The 19,710-nt window shown below is 43.8% G+C and overlaps 1 protein-coding gene across 1 annotated transcript in view; it reads left to right on the plus strand.

The window, feature by feature from the left end:
• The first annotated feature begins 6,485 nt into the window (after positions 1 to 6,485).
• The window catches only part of LOC138665675 (uncharacterized), a 169,095-nt gene continuing 155,870 nt past the window's right edge, over positions 6,486 to 19,710 (plus strand). Inside the window, exons 1-2 of the mRNA XM_069753373.1 lie at positions 6,486 to 6,549; positions 8,827 to 8,886. Of these exons, the coding sequence (XP_069609474.1) occupies positions 8,835 to 8,886 (52 nt within the window). The 5' untranslated portion in view covers positions 6,486 to 6,549; positions 8,827 to 8,834. The remainder of the gene's footprint in view (positions 6,550 to 8,826; positions 8,887 to 19,710) is intronic.

The raw sequence follows: 19,710 nt of genomic DNA on the forward strand, positions 1-19,710 counted from the left end.
GGCATTTCTAAAGCGATGAGATCCTGCCTTACTTATGGGAGGATGCCTCCAGAGGCACTGGCTGGGCATAACGTACTGGTGACTGTAACATACTGGTCACTACAACAACAGTTTGCAATTTTCACTTGGCAACATTCATTGCTGCTTGCTGGAAAATACCCATGGAGTCAAAATCGTCACTACACCTGTAGATAAATTACCCATGGGGTATAATTTTCCAAATGAGGTCACTCGAGAGTGCATTCTGCTGGTCTAGCAATTACGGGCTATGTATATGGAGTCTGCAAACTGTTCTAGAAACATTTGCACTCCAGGAGGCAACTAGCACTTAGTTAGAACTAAGTAGTACTGTATAACCACTACCACATATGGGGTATTGCCACATTCAGTAGATATTGTGGGACAAATTTTGGTGCTATTTTTGCCCACTTCTTGTGTGAAAATTTAAAATCTGGGGATAAAACAAAATTTTGGTTGTACAAATATAGTTATTTTTTCTTCACTGCCCAATGGTATAAAATTCTGTGACACACCCATGGTGTCAATATGATCACTGCACCCCTAGATAAATTCATTGAAAGGTGTAGCTTGTAAAATAAAGTCACTTATGGGGGGTTCTGCTGTTCAGGCACCTCATGGACTCTTCCAGTGGGTCATGGCACCTGCAAACCATAACAGTAAAATCTGGTGCTCCTTTCCTTCTGAGCTTTGCACTGTGCTTGAAAAATATTTCCCAATTATATGTAGGGTATTGGCGCACTCAGGAAAAATAAACCTCATTTTGTTGTAAAAAAAATCCTATTGGCCCTTAGAAAAATTAAAAACTTTGTGCTAAAACAACATTTTAGTGGTAAAAAATGTAATTGATTCTTTCTTCACCGCTCAACGGCATAAAATTCTGCGAGGCACATGTGGTGTCAATATGATCTATGCACCCCTATATGAATTCATTGTTGAGTGTAGTTTGTAAAATGAGTTAGCATATAAGGGGGTTTCTATTGCTCTGTCACTTCAGGGGCTCTGCCAATGTGACATGGCACCCTCAAACCAATCCAGCAAAATCTGAACAATATGGCGCCTCTTCCCTTCTGAGCTTTGCACTGTGCCTCAAAAGTAGTATTCCCACACATACGGGATATTGGCATATTCGGGAGAAATTGTACAATAAACTGTATGGTCCCATTTCTCCTGTTACCCTTATGAAAATGCAAAATTTCCAGCCAAATTAAGATTTTTATGGGGAAAATGTGGTTTTATTATTTTCACGGCTCAAAGTTCTAAACTTATGTGAAGCACCTTTGGGTTCAAGGTGCTCACCACACATCTACATACATTCCTTGAGGGGTCTAGTTTCCAAGGAAATTTTACATTCAAAAAAGGTCAAATGACGCTCCTTCCTTTCCGAGCCCTGCCGTGCACCCAAACAGTAGTTTTCTCCTTCATATATCAGCGTACTCAGGAGAATTAGAACTACAAATGGTATGGTGCAATTTTTCCTGTTGTTTTTATGAAAATGTCAAATTTGGGGCTAAAAGACATTTTTTGTGAGGAAAATGTGATTTTATTATTTTCATGGCTCAACATTATAAACTTCTGTGAAGCACCTGGGGGTACAAAGCTCTCCATGCATGTGTTGTGACTGTCATACAGCCGCGACATATGTAGCTGGACACCTGATTATTGAGAGCAATCCAGGTATCCGGGTTCCCGCTGCAGCTATTCGGTAAGCTCTATTAGCCAGCCAAATAAGGAGAGATCCAACGATATTCACTCATGTCTAGTCTGGAGGACAGCAGTCGGTATAAATAGGTATCTCTATCCTTCTGCAGAGAAACTCTACAGAACAACAGCTAATGCATCATGGGTCCATCAAGAGGAATACAGATCATAAGGATCTGCTAGCTTAAGGGACCATGGCCCTAGCTGAAGGAATACAGAACTGCCCCATTGACCATCATTGAACCCATGGAGATGTTTGGAGAAGCCATGTTGGGACCCTCCTGTCATCTGGTCCAATGGAGACGTTCGTAGAAGCCAGGTTAGGACCTTCCAGTCACCTGGCCCTATTGAGATGTTCAGAGAAGCCACGTTGGGACCTTCGAGTCACCTGACCCATGGAGAGGTTTGCAGAAGCCAGGTTCAGACCCTCTGGTCATCTGACCCCATGGATTCATTCAGAGAACTCAGGTTGGGAAGCTCCAGTCACCTGGCCCCATGGAGACATTCAGAGAAGCCAGGTTAGAACAATCAGATCCAGAGGTTTTCTGGCACCCGGGGCAAGAATTCAGTTTGGCACCCCCCTAAGGACATATGCGATTTGCACACTTAGTCATGTACCCACGAGCTCCTCTCTCTAATGCTCTCAATGTTCAGTGAAAAACTGAGAGAAGCAGGAAGAGAAGCTCATTGTCACAGGACCATAAGTATGAGTATGAGTGAAGTATCCATGTGATGACTACTGGAACCTGCAGAGCTGAATCCTGACATTGCAGGCTTCTGAATTCTCACAGCTAATTCACTGAACACTTTTAGGATTCTCCCTTGCCGGTGGACAGTCATGTCAGCACAAGCATGCGATTTGTATACTTCTGACCACATTCCGACTAGATGTGCTTGGCCTCGCTCAGTTCATTTTCATTGACTGAGGCTACACACGTCTAGTCAGCACATGACCACATCTATGTAAATCGTCAGCAAGAGAGAATCCTGACAGCGTGCAGTGCACACTGTGAGAATTTAGAAGTCACAAAGAATGACTGCAGACTCATTACAAACCTGGACAACCCCTTTAATGCTCCTAACATTAATAAAATATGAGAATTAGTTAGTATCACAAATAACATTTACATCCAGGTACCTTATAGATGACGTTGTCTCTGGAGTCGTTCTTCTTCTGATCTTCATCTTGTCCAGACTACTACACTTCACTACTCATACTGTGTCCACATACATTCCCCTGTTCACTCCCCATTCTGTCTGCACACACACCCCCATACTGTTTCCTTATATATGCCCCTCATTCCCCCATACTGTTTCCACATATATGCACCCCATCCCCCAGTACTGTTTCCTCATACATGCCCTCATTCCCCAGTACTGTTTCCTCATACATGCCCTCATTCCCCCATACTGTTTCCTCATACATGCCCCCCATTCTTCTGTACTGTTTCCTCATACATGCCCCCATATCCCTCTTTGCTCTTCATTTTGTCCTCAAATCTCACCCACACATTAAATCCCCCATCCCCACTACAAATCTCCCCACACACAATAAATAATCCCATCTCCACTCTAAATCTTCCCACACACATTAAATCCCCCATCACCATGCCAATTCTCCCCACACATAATAAATCCCCCATCCCCACTCAAATTCTCCCCACACACATTAAACACACCCATCTCCACTCCAATTCTCCCCACGCACAATAAATCCCCCATCCCAACTCAAATTCTCCCCACACAACTTAAACACACCTATCCCCACTCCAATTCTCCCCACACAAAATAAATCCCCCCATCCCCACTCCAATTCTCCACACACATAATAAATCCCCCCATCCCCACTCCAATTTTCCCCACACAATAAATCCTCCATCCCCACTCCAATTCTCCCCACACATAATAAATCCCCTTCATCCCCACTCCAATTCTCCCCACACACAATAAATCCCCCCATCCCCACTCCAATTCTACCCACACACATTAAACACCCCCATCCCCACTCCAATTCTCCCCACACATAATAAATCCTCCCATCCACACTCTAATTCTCTCCACACATAATACATTCCCCCATCCCCACTCAAATTCTCCCCACACATAATAAATCCACCCATCCCCACTCAAATTCCCCCCCCCCCCCCGTGCAGTTAATCTTCTGTGTCTTCAGCTCCACTGGAGCACTTACCACTAGTGTTCGCCTCTGCAGTGCGGGTGAGTGACATCAGTGGCGTAATCACATGATATGACCACGCTGCTCACGTCGCTCTGACCCGGCAGTCAGAGCCTCAATTGTACTCGCTACTGTAAGATGCAGGCACAATTGATCTCTGGGTGCCGGCGCGCTGCAGCTTCTGTGTGCTGGCTGTCAGCTTGACAGTCGGCACAGAGAACAGCTGACTCTCAGTCCAGGGGGTGGCAGAATGCAGCCGCCCGCCGGGAGAGACACTGTGGACCGCCACATTAGGGAGCCCGACTGCGTTCCCCTGCTGGCTGCGCCCGGGGCACATGCCCTGGCTGCCCTCCTAGATACACCTCTGATCCGGTCACATGACAATGTACCTCACTGCACTGCCAGCTCCCTAAGTTTGTTGGTATTTCCTCTCCATGGATGCCCGCCAAAAGCACGGTGCCAATGGTGGATGTAGTCGGTACAGGAAGCCCCAAAGTCTCAGCTTCCCTAATCCCGGTGAGCCAGCGGAAGGGCAAGATTCTGTAATTTGCAGCATCTTATGTACTTTCTGGGACTGTTCTATATGTTATTTTCCGTTGGTGGTTCAATAAATTAATGCCGCACTGTTTCACCCTCACCCTGGTTTGTCTGAGTGGTATTCTTCCCACGGAAAATGAGCACAGGTGTTCAATGGGATGAGCCCTAGTCTGTGCCGTCTTTATTAAGACAGCCAGGCCAGTGGACATGAGCACCCACTGACTCTCATATCTGCACAACTAATGTGTAGTAGGTAAAACAATAAAGGGAACCTTCCTTCAGTGTGTGGACCACATTCAAGTATACAAAATAATAAGACTAAGATCTTGTCATCTTTGAGTAAAATTGCCACCTAGATTACTAAATATACAAATAGCTCATATTACACTCATACTTCCACGATTTCCCTAGTTCAACGTAAATTTCTTGTTGTGAAGGTACACTTACAAGAAGTGTCCCACCTGTAAAGCACCAGGAAATTCATTAAAAAAAAATTCTCTAAGGCACATTATTTTGAAAAGGGATCAAAGCTAAAGATAAAGTTTATAGCCTTGTTTTACGAGCTATATAGCATTGAATATTAGCACTCAATGTTCTAATCATTTTGCAGGATTCCTGTATGCAGTTACTTATATTACTTAGGTCAAAGAAGAAGGATATTAGGTAATTAAGAAGAATGCAAAAGGAGTGAAACTGACTCTGTCATGCCACCTTTTTGCAAAAGCTAAATGCTTGGGCTCCTCAATCCCACTTTCACGTTATGGACAGTCAAGGAGAAGGAGAGGGAGATGAGACCACATTGCTAAGAGAGGTCTGGTATTGCCACCACAGAGAGGAAAAGAAGCTTACTCATGTAGGTAAAGAGTGCATCCGCCAAATAGGCACCTATCCATTACTAATCATACAGTTATATAGTAAATAAAGACAAATAAACACAGCAAGTATAAAGTCCTTTATTAGAAATAAAACAAAACACAGTTGTATTCACCTAACTCCACTGAATCCCTCGTCTCCTGTAATAAATAAATTAAAACAACAATATCCCTCACCTGTCAATCATTCTGTCCCACACCGTAATCCATGTCTAAGGGATAAATAGTTTTCAACCTGGACGGTGACAAGATGCGACTGTCCAGGCTGAGAACCACTGGTGAATGAGCTGCATGATTGACCAGTGGTAACATCATCGTGGTTACTGCTGGTAAGGGAGGCTGCATTCCCAGCCAGGCTGAACTGAGGTGACCTCAGCACAATGGGAAAAAATTAGTGATGATGTCACGGCGGTTCAGCTCAGTGAATTCACAGCAGATCACTGTGAGAATTTCTCACCGTGATCTGCGGTGAAGTCACTGAGCTTGAACCAGCCAAAATCCCATTGAGTATCTGTGGCAAGACTTGAAAATTGCTGCTCACAGATGCCTCCATCCAATCTCACTGAGTTAAAGCTAGTTTGCAAAGAAATATGAGCAAACACTTCAGCCTCTAGGTGTGCATAGCTGGCAGAGACATGCCCCAAAAGACTTGTAGCAATAATGTCAGCGAAAGGTGGTCCTCCAATGTATTTACTCAGGGGCTGAATACAATTTTCAGGTTTAGATTTTTAAAATATTTAGAAAACCATGTATAATTTTTTTTACACTTCACAAATACTTGCAACTTTGTGTTGGTATATCACATAAATAAAATACAATTAAGTTTGTGGGTGTAACAAAAACAAAAGTGGAAACGTTCACGGGGTGTAAATACTTTGTCAAGGCACCGTAGCTCTGTAACAATTTTAAAGTCGACTTTCGACAGAGTTAAGGTAGATTTTTCAAAATTGGATCAATTTTGATAGAACATAGAAAGGCCTTTTGTATAAGACATTACTTCTTCATCTGGTTGCAAATGTACAGTAGGTGTGTCTGTATATTCTACTATACATTTTCAAGATTTGTTTCCTTGAAGGACACAAACAAAAAGGTAGATATGAATAACAATGTCTTGGTTACTTAAGAATGATGTTTAACATGTAATAAGGAAGTAAAAAAGCATAAATAACCCTTCTAAGCCGGTTGTCAGTAATGTAAGAAAGAGGTTGGAACACAGACCGTGCACAGTGCTGGAGCTCTATGATAGTAAGTATAATTTATTATAAATAATTCATGATATACAGGTTCATATGAAATTAGGTGCATGTGTATACTATTAACAAACCTACATTTTAGATCCTGATATATAAACTTAATAATGATCCTCTAATGTTGACTGTAATTTCTTTATTTTGGCTACAAAAAATCAATTCCAATCCAACAATTCAAATACATTAACCCCTTAGTGACCTAGTCAATTTTGACCTTGATGACCAAGCCAAATTTTACAATTCTGACCACTGTAACTGGATGTGGTTATAACTCTGGAACTCTTCAACGGATCCCACTGATTCTGAGAATTTTTTTGTAACATATTGTACGGTACTTCATTTTAGTGATAACATTTGTTTGATATTATGGTAATTTGTGAAAATATCGGAAATTTGGCTAAAAATTTTGAAAATGTCGTAATTTTCAAACTTTTAATGCTTATGCTCTCAAAACACAAAGTTATGCTACTCAATATAGTTAATAAATAACATTTCCCACATGTCTAATTTACATCTGCATCATTTTTTAAACATTTTTTTGTTAGGACATTATAAGGGTTAAAAGTTGTTCAGCAACTTCTCATTTTTCCAGCAAAATTTACAATATCATTTTTTTAGTGACCATATCACATTTGAAATGACTTTGAGGGGACTATATGACAGAAAATACCCAGGAATGACACCATTCTAAAAACTGAACCCCGCAAGGTTCTCAAAACCTCATTCAAGATGTTTATTAACCCTTCAGATGCTTTACAGGAACTAAAGCAATGTGGAATGAAAAAATGTTAACAAAAATTGTACTTTGGTTCCAAATTTGTTATTTTCACAAGGGTAGCAGGAGAAAATGAATGCTAAAATTTGTTGTGCAATTTATTCTGAGTATGATAATACCCTATATGTGGGGGAAATCCACTGTTTGGGCGCATGGCAGGTCTCAGAAGGGAGGTAGCACCATATGAGTTTTTGAACACAAAAATGGCTGGAATTGGAATTGGACTCCAAGTCATGTTTAGAGAGCCCCTGATGTGCCTAAACAGTGGAAACCCCCAACAAGTGACCCCATTTTGGAAATTTGAGCCCTTAGGGAACTTAGGCTGGGTTCACATTGCGTTAACAGTGGCCCGTTCAACACATACGTTAACGGGCTGCTGTTAACGCAAGTGCCAGTATGGCAGCGCGCTAGCGCAGATAGAGCATTTGCTAGGTCTATCTGCGTTAGCGGTGACGGACCCGGAAACGCTGCAGCCCGCATCTCGGGGTCCGTCACTCAATGACGGCATATCGCTAGCGCACACCCATTGTGGGCGTGCGCTAGCAATGCGTCCGACATTGGATTCAATGGCGGCGTTAACGGACTGCATTACACCGCGTTATGCTGCAGTGTAACGTAGTCCGTCTAATGGATGGGTTCAACGCAATGTGAACCCAGCCTTATCTAGATGTGAAATGTGCACCTTGAATCCCCAGGTGCTACACAGATGCACAGAAGTTTGTAACGTAGAGCTGTGAAAATAAAAAAAATCGCATTTTACCCACAAAAATTTAGTTTAAGTCCAATTTTTTATTTTCACAAAGATAACAGGAGAAAATGGCTCCCAAAAATTGTTGTACATTTGTTTTACTGAGTACGCCAATACCCTATATGTTGGGAATACTACTGTTTGGCCTCACGGCAGGGCTCAGAATGGAAGGAGCACCATTTGACATTTTGAACACAAAATGTCAAATCAGGACAAGTCGTAGGCTCCACATGTAGTGCGTTCTGTTTGTGTAGAAGAACTACGACATTGGTCTAAAGGGAAGAAAGAATCACAAAATCATAGTGATGACTGATACTTTTGTACGTGCAATGTGGAGGGATTCAACCTTAAAAATAAGAAGGAAATTATATACCAGGACCTCTCAAATTTTGCATACCTGTGATATTATTCCCTTGGATATTTTTTTTACTGTTTGTGGCTTATACGAGATGTATACTTATCGTAGATGTATCAAACATCAACATGACACAGTGTTATGATATCAGGAGACAAAAAACATAGAATGATTTGTGCAGTGTAAAATGTCAAGATAAGGTTTGTTGCATTGAGATATTTTGCTGCATCGATATATTTTGCTGCATTGTCATATAATGTGTTGTTTGACAACTTACCATTAGCTACATCGGTATGAATTCAAAAGTAGCAGAAAAATGCAGAATGATATTTTACAGCATTTTGTAGTTAATTATGATGTACAACAGTCATGTCTTTCAATTCCTTCTAAACAGAATTAAAAATGAATAACATGGATTCAAACGTTTGTCCAGATTGCAAGCAAAGGGCGATCGGTGAGTACATTTCTAATATGCTCTAAAAAAGATGTGCCCATCCTGAAAGTATCCTAAATTATGATAAGATATACAATTTGTGTGATACCAAGTCAATGAAATCTCTCTCTAAGCAGATAAAAAGTATTCTTAAAGTACGGTACATACATTTTATAATTTTGGGGCCATTAGAGTCATATTCATCTGTCCATGAAAGAACATATTTGCTGAACATATATTTTTTTTAACATGGGGGCTCTGTAAGGCTACGTTCACATTAGCGTTGGGTCGGGGGCAGCCGCGGCGACGCATGCGTCATGCGCCCCTATATTTAACATGGGGGGTGCATGGACATGCGTTGCTCTTGCGTTTTGTGACGCATGCGTCACTGTGTCTCAACTGTCAGGGCTGTTTTAGAATCTTCTCTGGAGATTCCTCTGGATGCGGTGTGCCTCAGTCTGGGTAAGATGACCCTTTCATTCAACTTAACATAGGTTGATTTTTGTGACCATAAGTATTAAGGGGGCAGTATGGGAGAGGAATCCACAGAGAATATTCTACAACAGCCACTGGGCTATATTGATTAATGTCCTCCCTCCATTAACCTTTTGGAGCAGGTGGATGGACATTGTAGGTGATGGGGTCCTTAAAATATCAAGTTGATTGAAGCCCTTTAGTATTACATTTAGTACTGAGTGCGGCCAGTGTTGGTGTCCTTTTTAATCACATCTTTTAAATCTTGTTTGTTAATATATGTTTGATGGTCTGTTTCAATAAAGGTTGTTATAGAAATTTTGCCCAAAACTCCAATGCTTCTCCTTTTTGAACGTATACTACTGTGCAGCTGCCAATGAAAGGGAGTCAAGTAGCCCGTCCAGTAACACACTGATGAAGATAGTGTTATGCTATCAAAACCCGTTGTGGAGATTGAAGGGTTATTAAAGGTTTGTTAACCAGATTGCTGTCCATATAATTAACCCTTATCTCAACGCTCCATAGACTGCTACAACTTTAACTCCTTCATCCACCTTAACATCACACACAGTACAGTCCTTAGAGGTGGCACCAGAATTACCCTTGTTTCTCCCAATGTCACAACACTCCAACCGCTCAACCGCATTTCTAGCTTAAACATTGATCTGTAAGAGGTGGATGAGTGACAGGTTTTGGCCTGGTGCTCTGAGAGCCCTTCCAAAGTCAGGCAACAAACATGAAGGAGACCCAACTTGGAGTCCAAACATTTCCAAAAATTAGGGGCAGATACCACTAAAGTGTCATTAATTTTCCCAGAGTAGAAATAGTATAATGGGGCCCTGATATCCCTTCCACTACAGGCAAGCCACCAGATGGAGACACAACTTGGAGTTTCCACATTTCCAATAATTGTTAGCAACATCAGCAGCAGTAGCAACAGCAAGCACAGATGCCATGATAAAGGTGTCACATAGAGCAATAATGCAAAATCAATGCAGCATGCTAAAAACTACACCATCGCCTAGTCTGCTCAGTCTGCGACTAGGGTGCAAATGTCTTTGCATATCCATGACTTGTTCATCTTCATGAAAGTTAGGCGGTCTACACTTTCAGGGGACATCCGGGTGTGCTTATCCATCAGGAAATCACCAGCAGTGCTGAAGACACGTTCTGTTGTGAATTCTGTTGTCGGGCTCCCTCCTGTGGTCATGAATGGTACTTCGGCTGGTTCTGTCCATGGACTTCCTCTGGTGGGTGTTTCTGAGTTTCCTTCCACAGGTGACGAGGTTAATTCGTTAGCTGGCTGCTCTATTTAACTCCACTTAGATCTTTGCTCCTTGCCACCTGTCAATGTTCCAGTATTGGTCTAGTTCACTCCTGGATCGTTCTTGTGACCTGTCTTCTCAGCAGAAGCTAAGTTCCAGCTTGTATTTCTTTGGCTTGCTATTTTTCTGTCCAGCTTGCTATTTTTATTGTTGTCTTGCTTGCTGGAAGCTCTGGGACGCAGAGGGAGCGCCTCCGCACCGTGAGTCGGTGTGGAGGGTCTTTTTGCGCCTTCTGCGTGGTCTTTTTGTAGGTTTTTGTGCTGACCGCAAAGTAACCTTTCCTATCCTCGGTCTGTTCAGTAAGTCGGGCCTCACTTTGCTAAATCTATTTCATCTCTGTGTTTGTATTTTCATCTTTACTCACAGTCATTATATGTGGGGGGCTGCCTTTTCCTTTGGGGAATTTCTCTGAGGCAAGGTAGGCTTTATTTTTCTATCTTTAGGGCTAGTTAGTTTCTCAGGCTGTGCCGAGTTGCATAGGGAGCGTTAGGTGCAATCCACGGCTACCTCTAGTGTGGTGTGATAGGATTAGGGATTGCGGTCAGCAGAGTTCCCACGTCTCAGAGCTCGTCCTATGTTTTTGGTAATTGTCAGGTCACTTTGTGTGCTCTGAACTTCAAGGTCCATTGTGGTTCTGAATTACCTTTTCATAACAGATCTCCTTCTCTACTCCCCTGTTATCTTCTCTTCCCACAATCGCATAATAGATTTCTCCCATACATCTCCTTTACTCTGGAACTCTCTATCCCAACATATCATACTCACGCCTTCCATGGGAACCTTCAAAAGGAACCTGAATAACTACCTCTTCCGATAAGCCTACATACTACAATAACCAACGTTCCACCATACCGCTGCTCAAGCAGCTCTACGTTCACCTATTGTATCCTCACCCAGCCCTTGTAGACTGTGGACCCTCGTGGGCAAGGTCCTCTTGTTAGAATCTATTTCGTTTTGACCATCCGCCATCTTGTTGTGGTTTCTTGCTGCTTGTCATTTTCCTCTGGTGCTGGGTTTGTCCTAAGTCAGGGATTGCATCACCCTTTATTACCCAGCACCTGGCTCCCAGTCCTTGCTGGACAACAGTGTTAATCCGCTAGTGTTCTGGCTTGGGGCCTTGTTAGATTTGTGTGTTTGATATTGTGCAGTTCTGGGATCTCTAGTTCTGCCAGTTTTGTTTTTAGTTTTCCATTCGTTTCTGCAGCTTCCTCTATGTTCCTACTAGGAGGTTACCCGTTTTTGTTCCCAGTCCCTAGATCATTCAGGGACACCCTTCCTCCCCAGTTGAAGGTCTTCATTTGAGTTTAAATAGATACAGAAAGGACAGGCTAACGGAGCGCCAGGCTGGCGGTCAGGGGAGATGTTGATTGAGAAAGGTCCGATGCAGCTCCTGCCGGGTGCCTCAGGAGAGGAATAAACTGTAAGTTGCAAAATACTCCGGTCACATGGAAGCGCACAGGACACAGATGAAAGGATTAAAAGTTTCTTTGTTTATTGAAATCCACAACGCGTTTCGACGGAACAGCTCCGTCTTCATCAGGTGGCAGGTTTGAGTTTAGCCTACGAAATGTCAGTGGGTCCTAAATGCCTAATTATGATAAATATAATCCACCTGTGTGTAATCAAGTCTCCGTATAAATGCACCTGCTCTGTGATAGTATCAGGGTTCTGTTTGAATGATCCCAAACATAAAGCAAAATCTACAATGGAATGGATCACAAATAAACGCATCCAAGTGTTAGAATGGCCAAGTCAAAGTCCACACCTCAATCCAATCGAGAATCTGTGGAAAGAGCTGAAAACTGCTGTTAAAAAACGATCTCCATCAAACCTCACTGAGCTTGAGCTGTTTGCCAAGAAAGAATGGGCAAGAATTTCAGTCTCTCGATGTACAAAACTGATAGAGACATACCCCAAGCGACTTGCAGCTTTAATCGGAGCAAAAGGTGGCGCAACAAAATATTAAGTTAAAGGGGCTGAATAATGTTGCACGCCCCACTTTTCAGTTTTTGAATTTCCACAAAAATTTAAAATAACCAATAAATTTAGTTCAACTTCTCAATTGTGTTCCACTTGTTGTTGATTCTTCACCAAAAATTTACATTTGGTATCTTTATGTTTGATATGTTGGAAACTAGACTCTTCAAGGAACTTATCTAGATATGTGATGAGCACCTTGAACCCCCTGGTGCTTCACAGACATTTATAACATTAAGTCGTGAAAATTAAAAAATTATATTTTTCCCTCAAAAATGTATTTAGCCCCAAATTTAGCATTTTCATAAGGGTAACAGGAGAAATTGCACCATAAAATGTGTTGCACACAACAGAGCTTGGAAGAGAAGGAGCGCCATTTGAATTTTTGAAACCAAAGTTTGCTGGAATAATTAACGGACGTCATGCAGAAGCTTTGCTATGGTTTACAAACTGTCAAAAAGAGTATACAGACATTTCAGCAGATCACAGCTAATTCTTTCTATGAAGAAAACATTGCTTAAAAACAGGCAGTGAAATCTTTTGCCGCACAAAGAATCAGCTGTGATCCCGTGCTTTAATGTCTGTATACTCTATCGCGTCCTACCTTTCCAAGAGCTGTGGTATGATCAGACCATGTCACTGTATGGTCAGACGTAGCCATTACACAGCACACAAAAGGGGCACATTATCTCAAGATTATCTCAGCACAGGAAGATTTTTTTAGCACATCCAACTGTGGAACTTATTTTTATTCCAAGACCTATTAACTAAAATTGACTTTTGATTGTGGGAAAGCCCATTTAATGACCTATTAAATATTGATGACATTTACTATAATTTTTAATGTTTCGGGACTTACCTTAAATAAAGTATATTTCTTTAAAAACTCTTGTGTTGTAAAAGGTTTTGGGTTAATTACCAAACATCATGTTTCTTCTTGATCTTAACACAGCATAGTAAAGTCAAGTTTGGAGAATTCAGTGAAAAATTAGGTGTCCAGGGATTATTTAATCTTAGGAATTTAACTTCTTTATATCTCTGGAAATCCCCTTCAAGTTTTGCTTGTAGATAATCAGGTTTCATAATAAAAAGTCCAAAGTACAGTGATGAATTAACTTCTCCAAGAACATTGTTATGTATATTGCTAGACTGTTAAAGTAAAACTTACTACATTAACAGTGCGATACAATATACTGTACTACTGTACAACAATACCACAGTATGAGTTAGGGTTGGCGGATTGCACTAAATAAAATATAAATTAAAGTGCAATCGCAACCCGGGGTCCACCGTGCAGAGATGTATAACTGCTGCTAGTGTGAACAATGGCGGAAAAAAGCAGTGAGCGGAAACCTTAATCAGACTGCATTAACTCCACACAGTATGAACAGAACGCAAAGTACCAAGCTCAGTTAATTCACTGAGAGGTACTGCACTCAATATGCTGAGTACTATACTCTGTTAAACGTCACAGGGATGATAGCATGTGGGTTGCGCTCGCTCAGAAAATAAACTATGCCGATCGCACACAAGAATGAAGCAGATGCTGAGCCAAAGGAAAGAGCTAATGTGACGCTAGATACAAAGCCCTGACGCTTTCCCTGAGAGGTGTAGCCTGTGGGTTGGACTTGCTCTGTGACTCAGCTGTGCTAACTGCACACATGAAGGAAACAGATGCTAAGCCAAGGGGTAGCTACCCAGTCCTAACCCTACCTGCCAAGGTAAGAACTCTCAGTGTACAGAGCATCGTGTGCAAACAGAGTGGTAGAGCATCTGAAGCGCCCCCAGACACAGGGCCACGAGTTCTCGGTACCGGGCCTCTCTGATTCGGTTCTGAGGCTGTCACGGTGGCTAGACCTGGTCCGTGACCCTGCTAAGGGGCGTCCAATAAAAGGTGATGGGAGTCTGTCAAGGTTTCGTGACGCTGGATGGGATACCTTCCCACAGGTGAAGTATGTCCCCAGGGCTTGCCAGTAAGGTGGATGGTGATGGTGTGAGGTGCAGTCAATAACGAGGACTCAAGGTTGCAGTCTCTTTACCTCTTTACTGAAGACTTCAGGATCCTCAATCCAGAGCACGCTTAACAGGGCTATCTGAGACCGGCCGGTCCGATGGGCACTTCCAGAGTTCCCTTTGCAGGTGGAAATCAGTGCCTACCACTAGCGCCTGTGTGTTGTAGTGCTACCCTGCTGAGCATTCGGAATAGTCCTCACAACTGCTGTTCTCATTCGTTCATTCTTTCTAATTCTCTCTCGCTTGTTCCAGATGTTACTAGTTTCTCGTCCCCCAGGAATGTTATGGCTAGGACGCACCCGTATGACGGGAAGGCTCGGAGCTCTTCCGGGACCCTAGAGACGCCCCTCTCCACGCGTTGTCCCCTATGTCTTCGTAGGAAATTTAAGGTAGACAGCCAACCTATAATTAACTGTCCTGCGGAGTTCGAAGTAAGGCATAGAGTCAGTTACTCCCGCGGTGTTCCGGCCACCGGCTACGCTCCTCAGTAGGATGTTGCCTCGGTCTCACGGCACGACTCCTACTGGTTCTCCTTTGTGCTTGATCTCGTTTCTCACTGTTCCACAATATCCTTCCCTTCGTGTCTCTCTCTTAGGATACCACCGCGGGGTGTGCAGGCGCGGTTCCGTTATGTTCTGCTCTGTTCGCTAGGCACCTGCCAGGTTCCCATGCCTGACAGGGACCCCCCTGTGTCTTCTCCCTGCAACACCCCCTGCCACGGGATGTTGCCTGAATCCAACCCAGTCAGCTTCTGACTAACTTCCTATCCAACCCCTAGTTTTACCAGTGTGAGGAGTGGCCCAATAAATAAAGCCTTTTTCTCCCCCTAGTGGCCGGAGTGTGAAGTGTAATGTGTGCTGTGATACCTGGTCAGTAGAATTCCTTCAGTGCCATTAGACGTACCATCACTCCACTTAGTGGCAGAGTGTCATACTGCAATGACCAGATCTCTGGGGCACTGCATATCCACTCACAAACACCACACAAAAGCGATACTAGCATGCGCCACTGAGAGCCTTTTAAACCCTAGGCTCCACCCCAAACACTCACGCCCAGCTGGCCATGACATCGCCCACGGGCCTGTCCGGAGTCACCACATCACGGACATGCTCAATAAGGTGATCTCTGGACTTAGATTTCAGAGTGCAGGACTGCACCAGACTATCACTGGCAGTGGTTACCATAGACTTGGCTGGAAAGCCAGCACTAACCAAGTGTATACCACGAGCCTGAGCAAGAGGCTGGAACCGACATCTGTGCTGAGAAGCACCCGCCTCGGCCAGACCTGAATGGGAGACCACAGGAGTAGATAATGCTTGGAATCTATCCTGCACAGTGGGAGAATCTCAACGCTAAACATTACCCTCGCTAACATCTCCCTCCCGGTGACATTCACCACACTCAAAGGCCGCTATAAACTGGGGGCACGAATGTGCTCAATAGTTTCCCAGGTCCTATCCTCCAGTCCATGACCCTTCCATTCGACCAAGAACATTTTTTGCCATGCACCACCTTGGATCCGACAATACCATTGACTTAACAATTATCCGAGGACATATCCGAACTCCCAGCAGGAGTCCCGGAAAATCGGGTCATAAACACAGGTTTTAACAGAGACACATGAAAAGTGTTGGTGATGTTCAAATGCGGAGAAAGGCTGAGACGATAGACTACAGGATTCACCTGCTCAAGAACCTTGAAAGGTAGTGGGGAGCAAATCTAGTGGACTCTACATGCAGCCTGATGTTACAAGCTGACAGCCACACTAAATCACCAGGGGCAAAGACTGGAGCGGGATGATGATGCGCATCAGCAGAAGCCCTCATCCTCTCCTTAGAAACTTTTATTGCATCCTTCGTGTGGTCCCAGATGTCACGTGCCTCCACTGCCCAGTCCACCACTCTAGGGTAGGAAGATGAGATGGGCATGGGCACAGGGACACGTGGATGCTGACCATAGTTTAGCAGAAAAGCAGTCTGCCCCATGGCATTGGAGATGGCATTTTTTAAGGCAAACTCCGCCCTTGGCAGCAGGGACACCCAGTTGTCATGCCTGGCAGACACAAAATGCCATAAATACGTGACCAGAGTCTGATTGGTCCTCTCCACCAGCACATTCGTCTCAGGATGGTAAGCCGAGGACAAATTGAGCTCAATACTAAGCAGGCGACAAAGCTCCCTTCTGAAACGAGATGCGAACTGGTGACTCTGGTCACTGACAATCTTATCAGGCATCCATGGAGGTAGAAAATGTGTTTAATGAATAATCCGCCAAAGCCTGTGCGGATGGTATATGCGGAAGAGGAACCAAGTGCACCATTTTGGAAAAATGGTCCGTGACAACCCAAATAACTTTATTATTACTGGACTTAGGCAGGTCCACAATAAAGTCCATCCCGACCATGTCCCAAGGCCTATCTGCCACAGGCAAAGGATAGAGCAAGCCCGTGGGTCTCTGGAGGGCCGATTCCTGGCACACGAGAGACAGGCTAGCATGTAATCCCTAACATCATGCGCCATCCGCGGCCACCAATAAGACCTCTCCAGAATCTCAGAGGTCCTCTTGACGCCGAAATGACCACCCAATTTGGAAGTGTGTGAACATCAGAGAACCTCTGGCTGCAGATTAAGTAGAATACAGGTCTTGCCCAGAGGTACCTGTTCGAGCGACACCAGGGCCAAAGTCAGAAGGCTCTCCGAAGGGACAATAAGACGTGGCTCGTCCCTCTCTTCAGACGAGACTACCGAATGGGACAGGGTATTGGCATGTAAATTCTTCTTTCCGGCCAAAAAATATATGGTAAAATTGAACCGGGAGAAGAATAAGGACCACCTGGCCTAACGAGTATTCAGCCGCTGGGCGCTCTGTAGATAGAGGAGGTTATTGTGGTCCGTGAAAGCCTTGAAGGGATGCCGAGCACCCTCCAGGAGGTGCCTCCATTCCAAAAAGGCCAATTTCATTGCTAGCAACTCCCTGTCCCCAATGAAATAATTCCTCTCTGCTAGTGAGAAGGTCTTGGAGAAGAAGCAAGGATGTTTTCGAACTTGAGCATCCTTGAGCAGATGTGGATAACAACTACCGAAAGATGTCATTCACAAAATCCTGAAAGACTGAATGGCATTAATAAGTACTCATAATGGCCATCCCAGGTATTAAAGGCAGCTAACTTGGTAAATATCCTAGCACTCTGCAGTCTATCAAAGAGCTCGGAGATTAAGGGCAAAGGATATTTATTTTTGATAGTGATGGCATTCAAACCCCTATAATCAAAACGGGCATAATTCCCCATTCTTCTTTTGGATAAAGAAGAAACCAGCCCCCGCAGGAGACACCAACTTCCTTATAAATCCTCTTGCCAAATTCTCCCTGATGTATTCTGACATAGCCTCAGTCTCCGGGATAGACAAAGGGTAGACACGCCCTCAAGGAGGCTCTGCACCCAGAATGAGGTCTATGGGGCAATTATAGGGTCGATGAGGAGAAAGAGTCTCCGCAGCCTTTTTGAAGAACATGTCGGCATATTGCCACTAGTGCTTAGTAGGGTTAGGTCCGTAGTGACCTCAGATGATCCAATCTGAACTTGGAACCTCAGGCATTGTCCCTCACATGAACTACTCCAACCCTGTATTCTCCAAGTAGTCCAATCGATATGAGGGGAATGATGGCGCAACCAAGGCACACCCAGAAACATGCCATCCATGCCACCAGAGATGACTAAGAAGGAAATTATCTCCTGAAATTTTGGAGACATCATTAGGGTAAGAGGTATCATTTGATGAGTGATTTGGGTAGGGAGAACGGACCCATTAACCACTCAGATGGTGACTGGCTTAGGGAGCATCACTAAGGGAATTTCACGCCGTTGGGCGAAGGTGAAAAACAGAAAGTTGCCCTCAGCCCCGGAATCCATGCAAGTCTCGGTAGTGTGAGAAGTGAACCCATATGATTAGGTCACCTTGAAGGTTAATTTGGAGGACACATCTGCCGTGCCTAGTGAGCCTCCTCCAATAGCCACTAGACGCGGTCATTTCCCTGATACCTGGGGCACTTATAGGTGTAATTACCAGTCTGCCTACAAACAAAGCAGGTCGGTTGGGAATGTACTGGATGGGATGTAGATTTCGGATGAGAGACCTCCATGGGCTCCACCACACTGCTCGACTGAGACGGAGATTCCACAGGATTGGTAAAGCTTGGAGCTAATCGAAACCTTTGTCTACACTGGGCTCGCTCAAATCTTCGTTCAATGTGCCGAAGATCAATACGAGTTTACACAGATATTAAGTCCTCTAGTGTAGTTGGGATCTCCCCAGTGGCCAAAGCATCCTTTACACGGTCAGCAAGGTCCCTCCAAAAAACAGTAATCAGGACCTTATCTGACCACTCCAATTCAGAAGCTAAACTCCGAAATTGGCTGGCAAATTGGCTGGCCGTGGAAGAGCCCTGGGCTAAAGCCAAGAGATGGAGTGTGGCATCATGGGTAACCCGAGGTCCTAGAAAGACTTGTTTCAGAGCGCTATAAGATGCCTCTCTATTACTAATCCTATAGTTATATTGTAAATAAGCACACAGCCACAATAAAGTCCTTTAATTGAAAGAATGACACAAACACCTTTAATGAATCTAAATGAACTCATACTCACGTTACCCTCCAGTCCACAAAAGCCATGGTGCTGTCAGAAAGGTCCAAAGCCAATGAGCTGAGTTCAACTCACTGACATCTAGCACAGTGAGAAAAAATCTCAAGGTGCTGCGCTGAGCTCAAGGAGGTCACTGCAACTCAGGGGCATGGCTGGGAACACAGCCTCAATGCTTGCAGTAACCTCAATGACCTGACCGCTAGTCACTGAGGCTGCACTCACAGCTGCTAATTTCTCAGTGGTTCTCAGCCTAGACGGTCCTATCTTGGCACAGTCCAGGTTGAAAACTGTTTATCCCCAGATATGGATAATGGCATGGGACAGAACAATGAACAGGTGAGAGATATGGTTGTGTTTCATTTTTGTTTTATTACAGGATACCATGGCTTCAGTGAAATGGGTGATGACATGAGTAT

Source organism: Ranitomeya imitator, chromosome 2 (genome assembly GCF_032444005.1).
Source record: "Ranitomeya imitator isolate aRanImi1 chromosome 2, aRanImi1.pri, whole genome shotgun sequence".
Classification (NCBI taxonomy): Eukaryota; Metazoa; Chordata; class Amphibia; order Anura; family Dendrobatidae; genus Ranitomeya; species Ranitomeya imitator.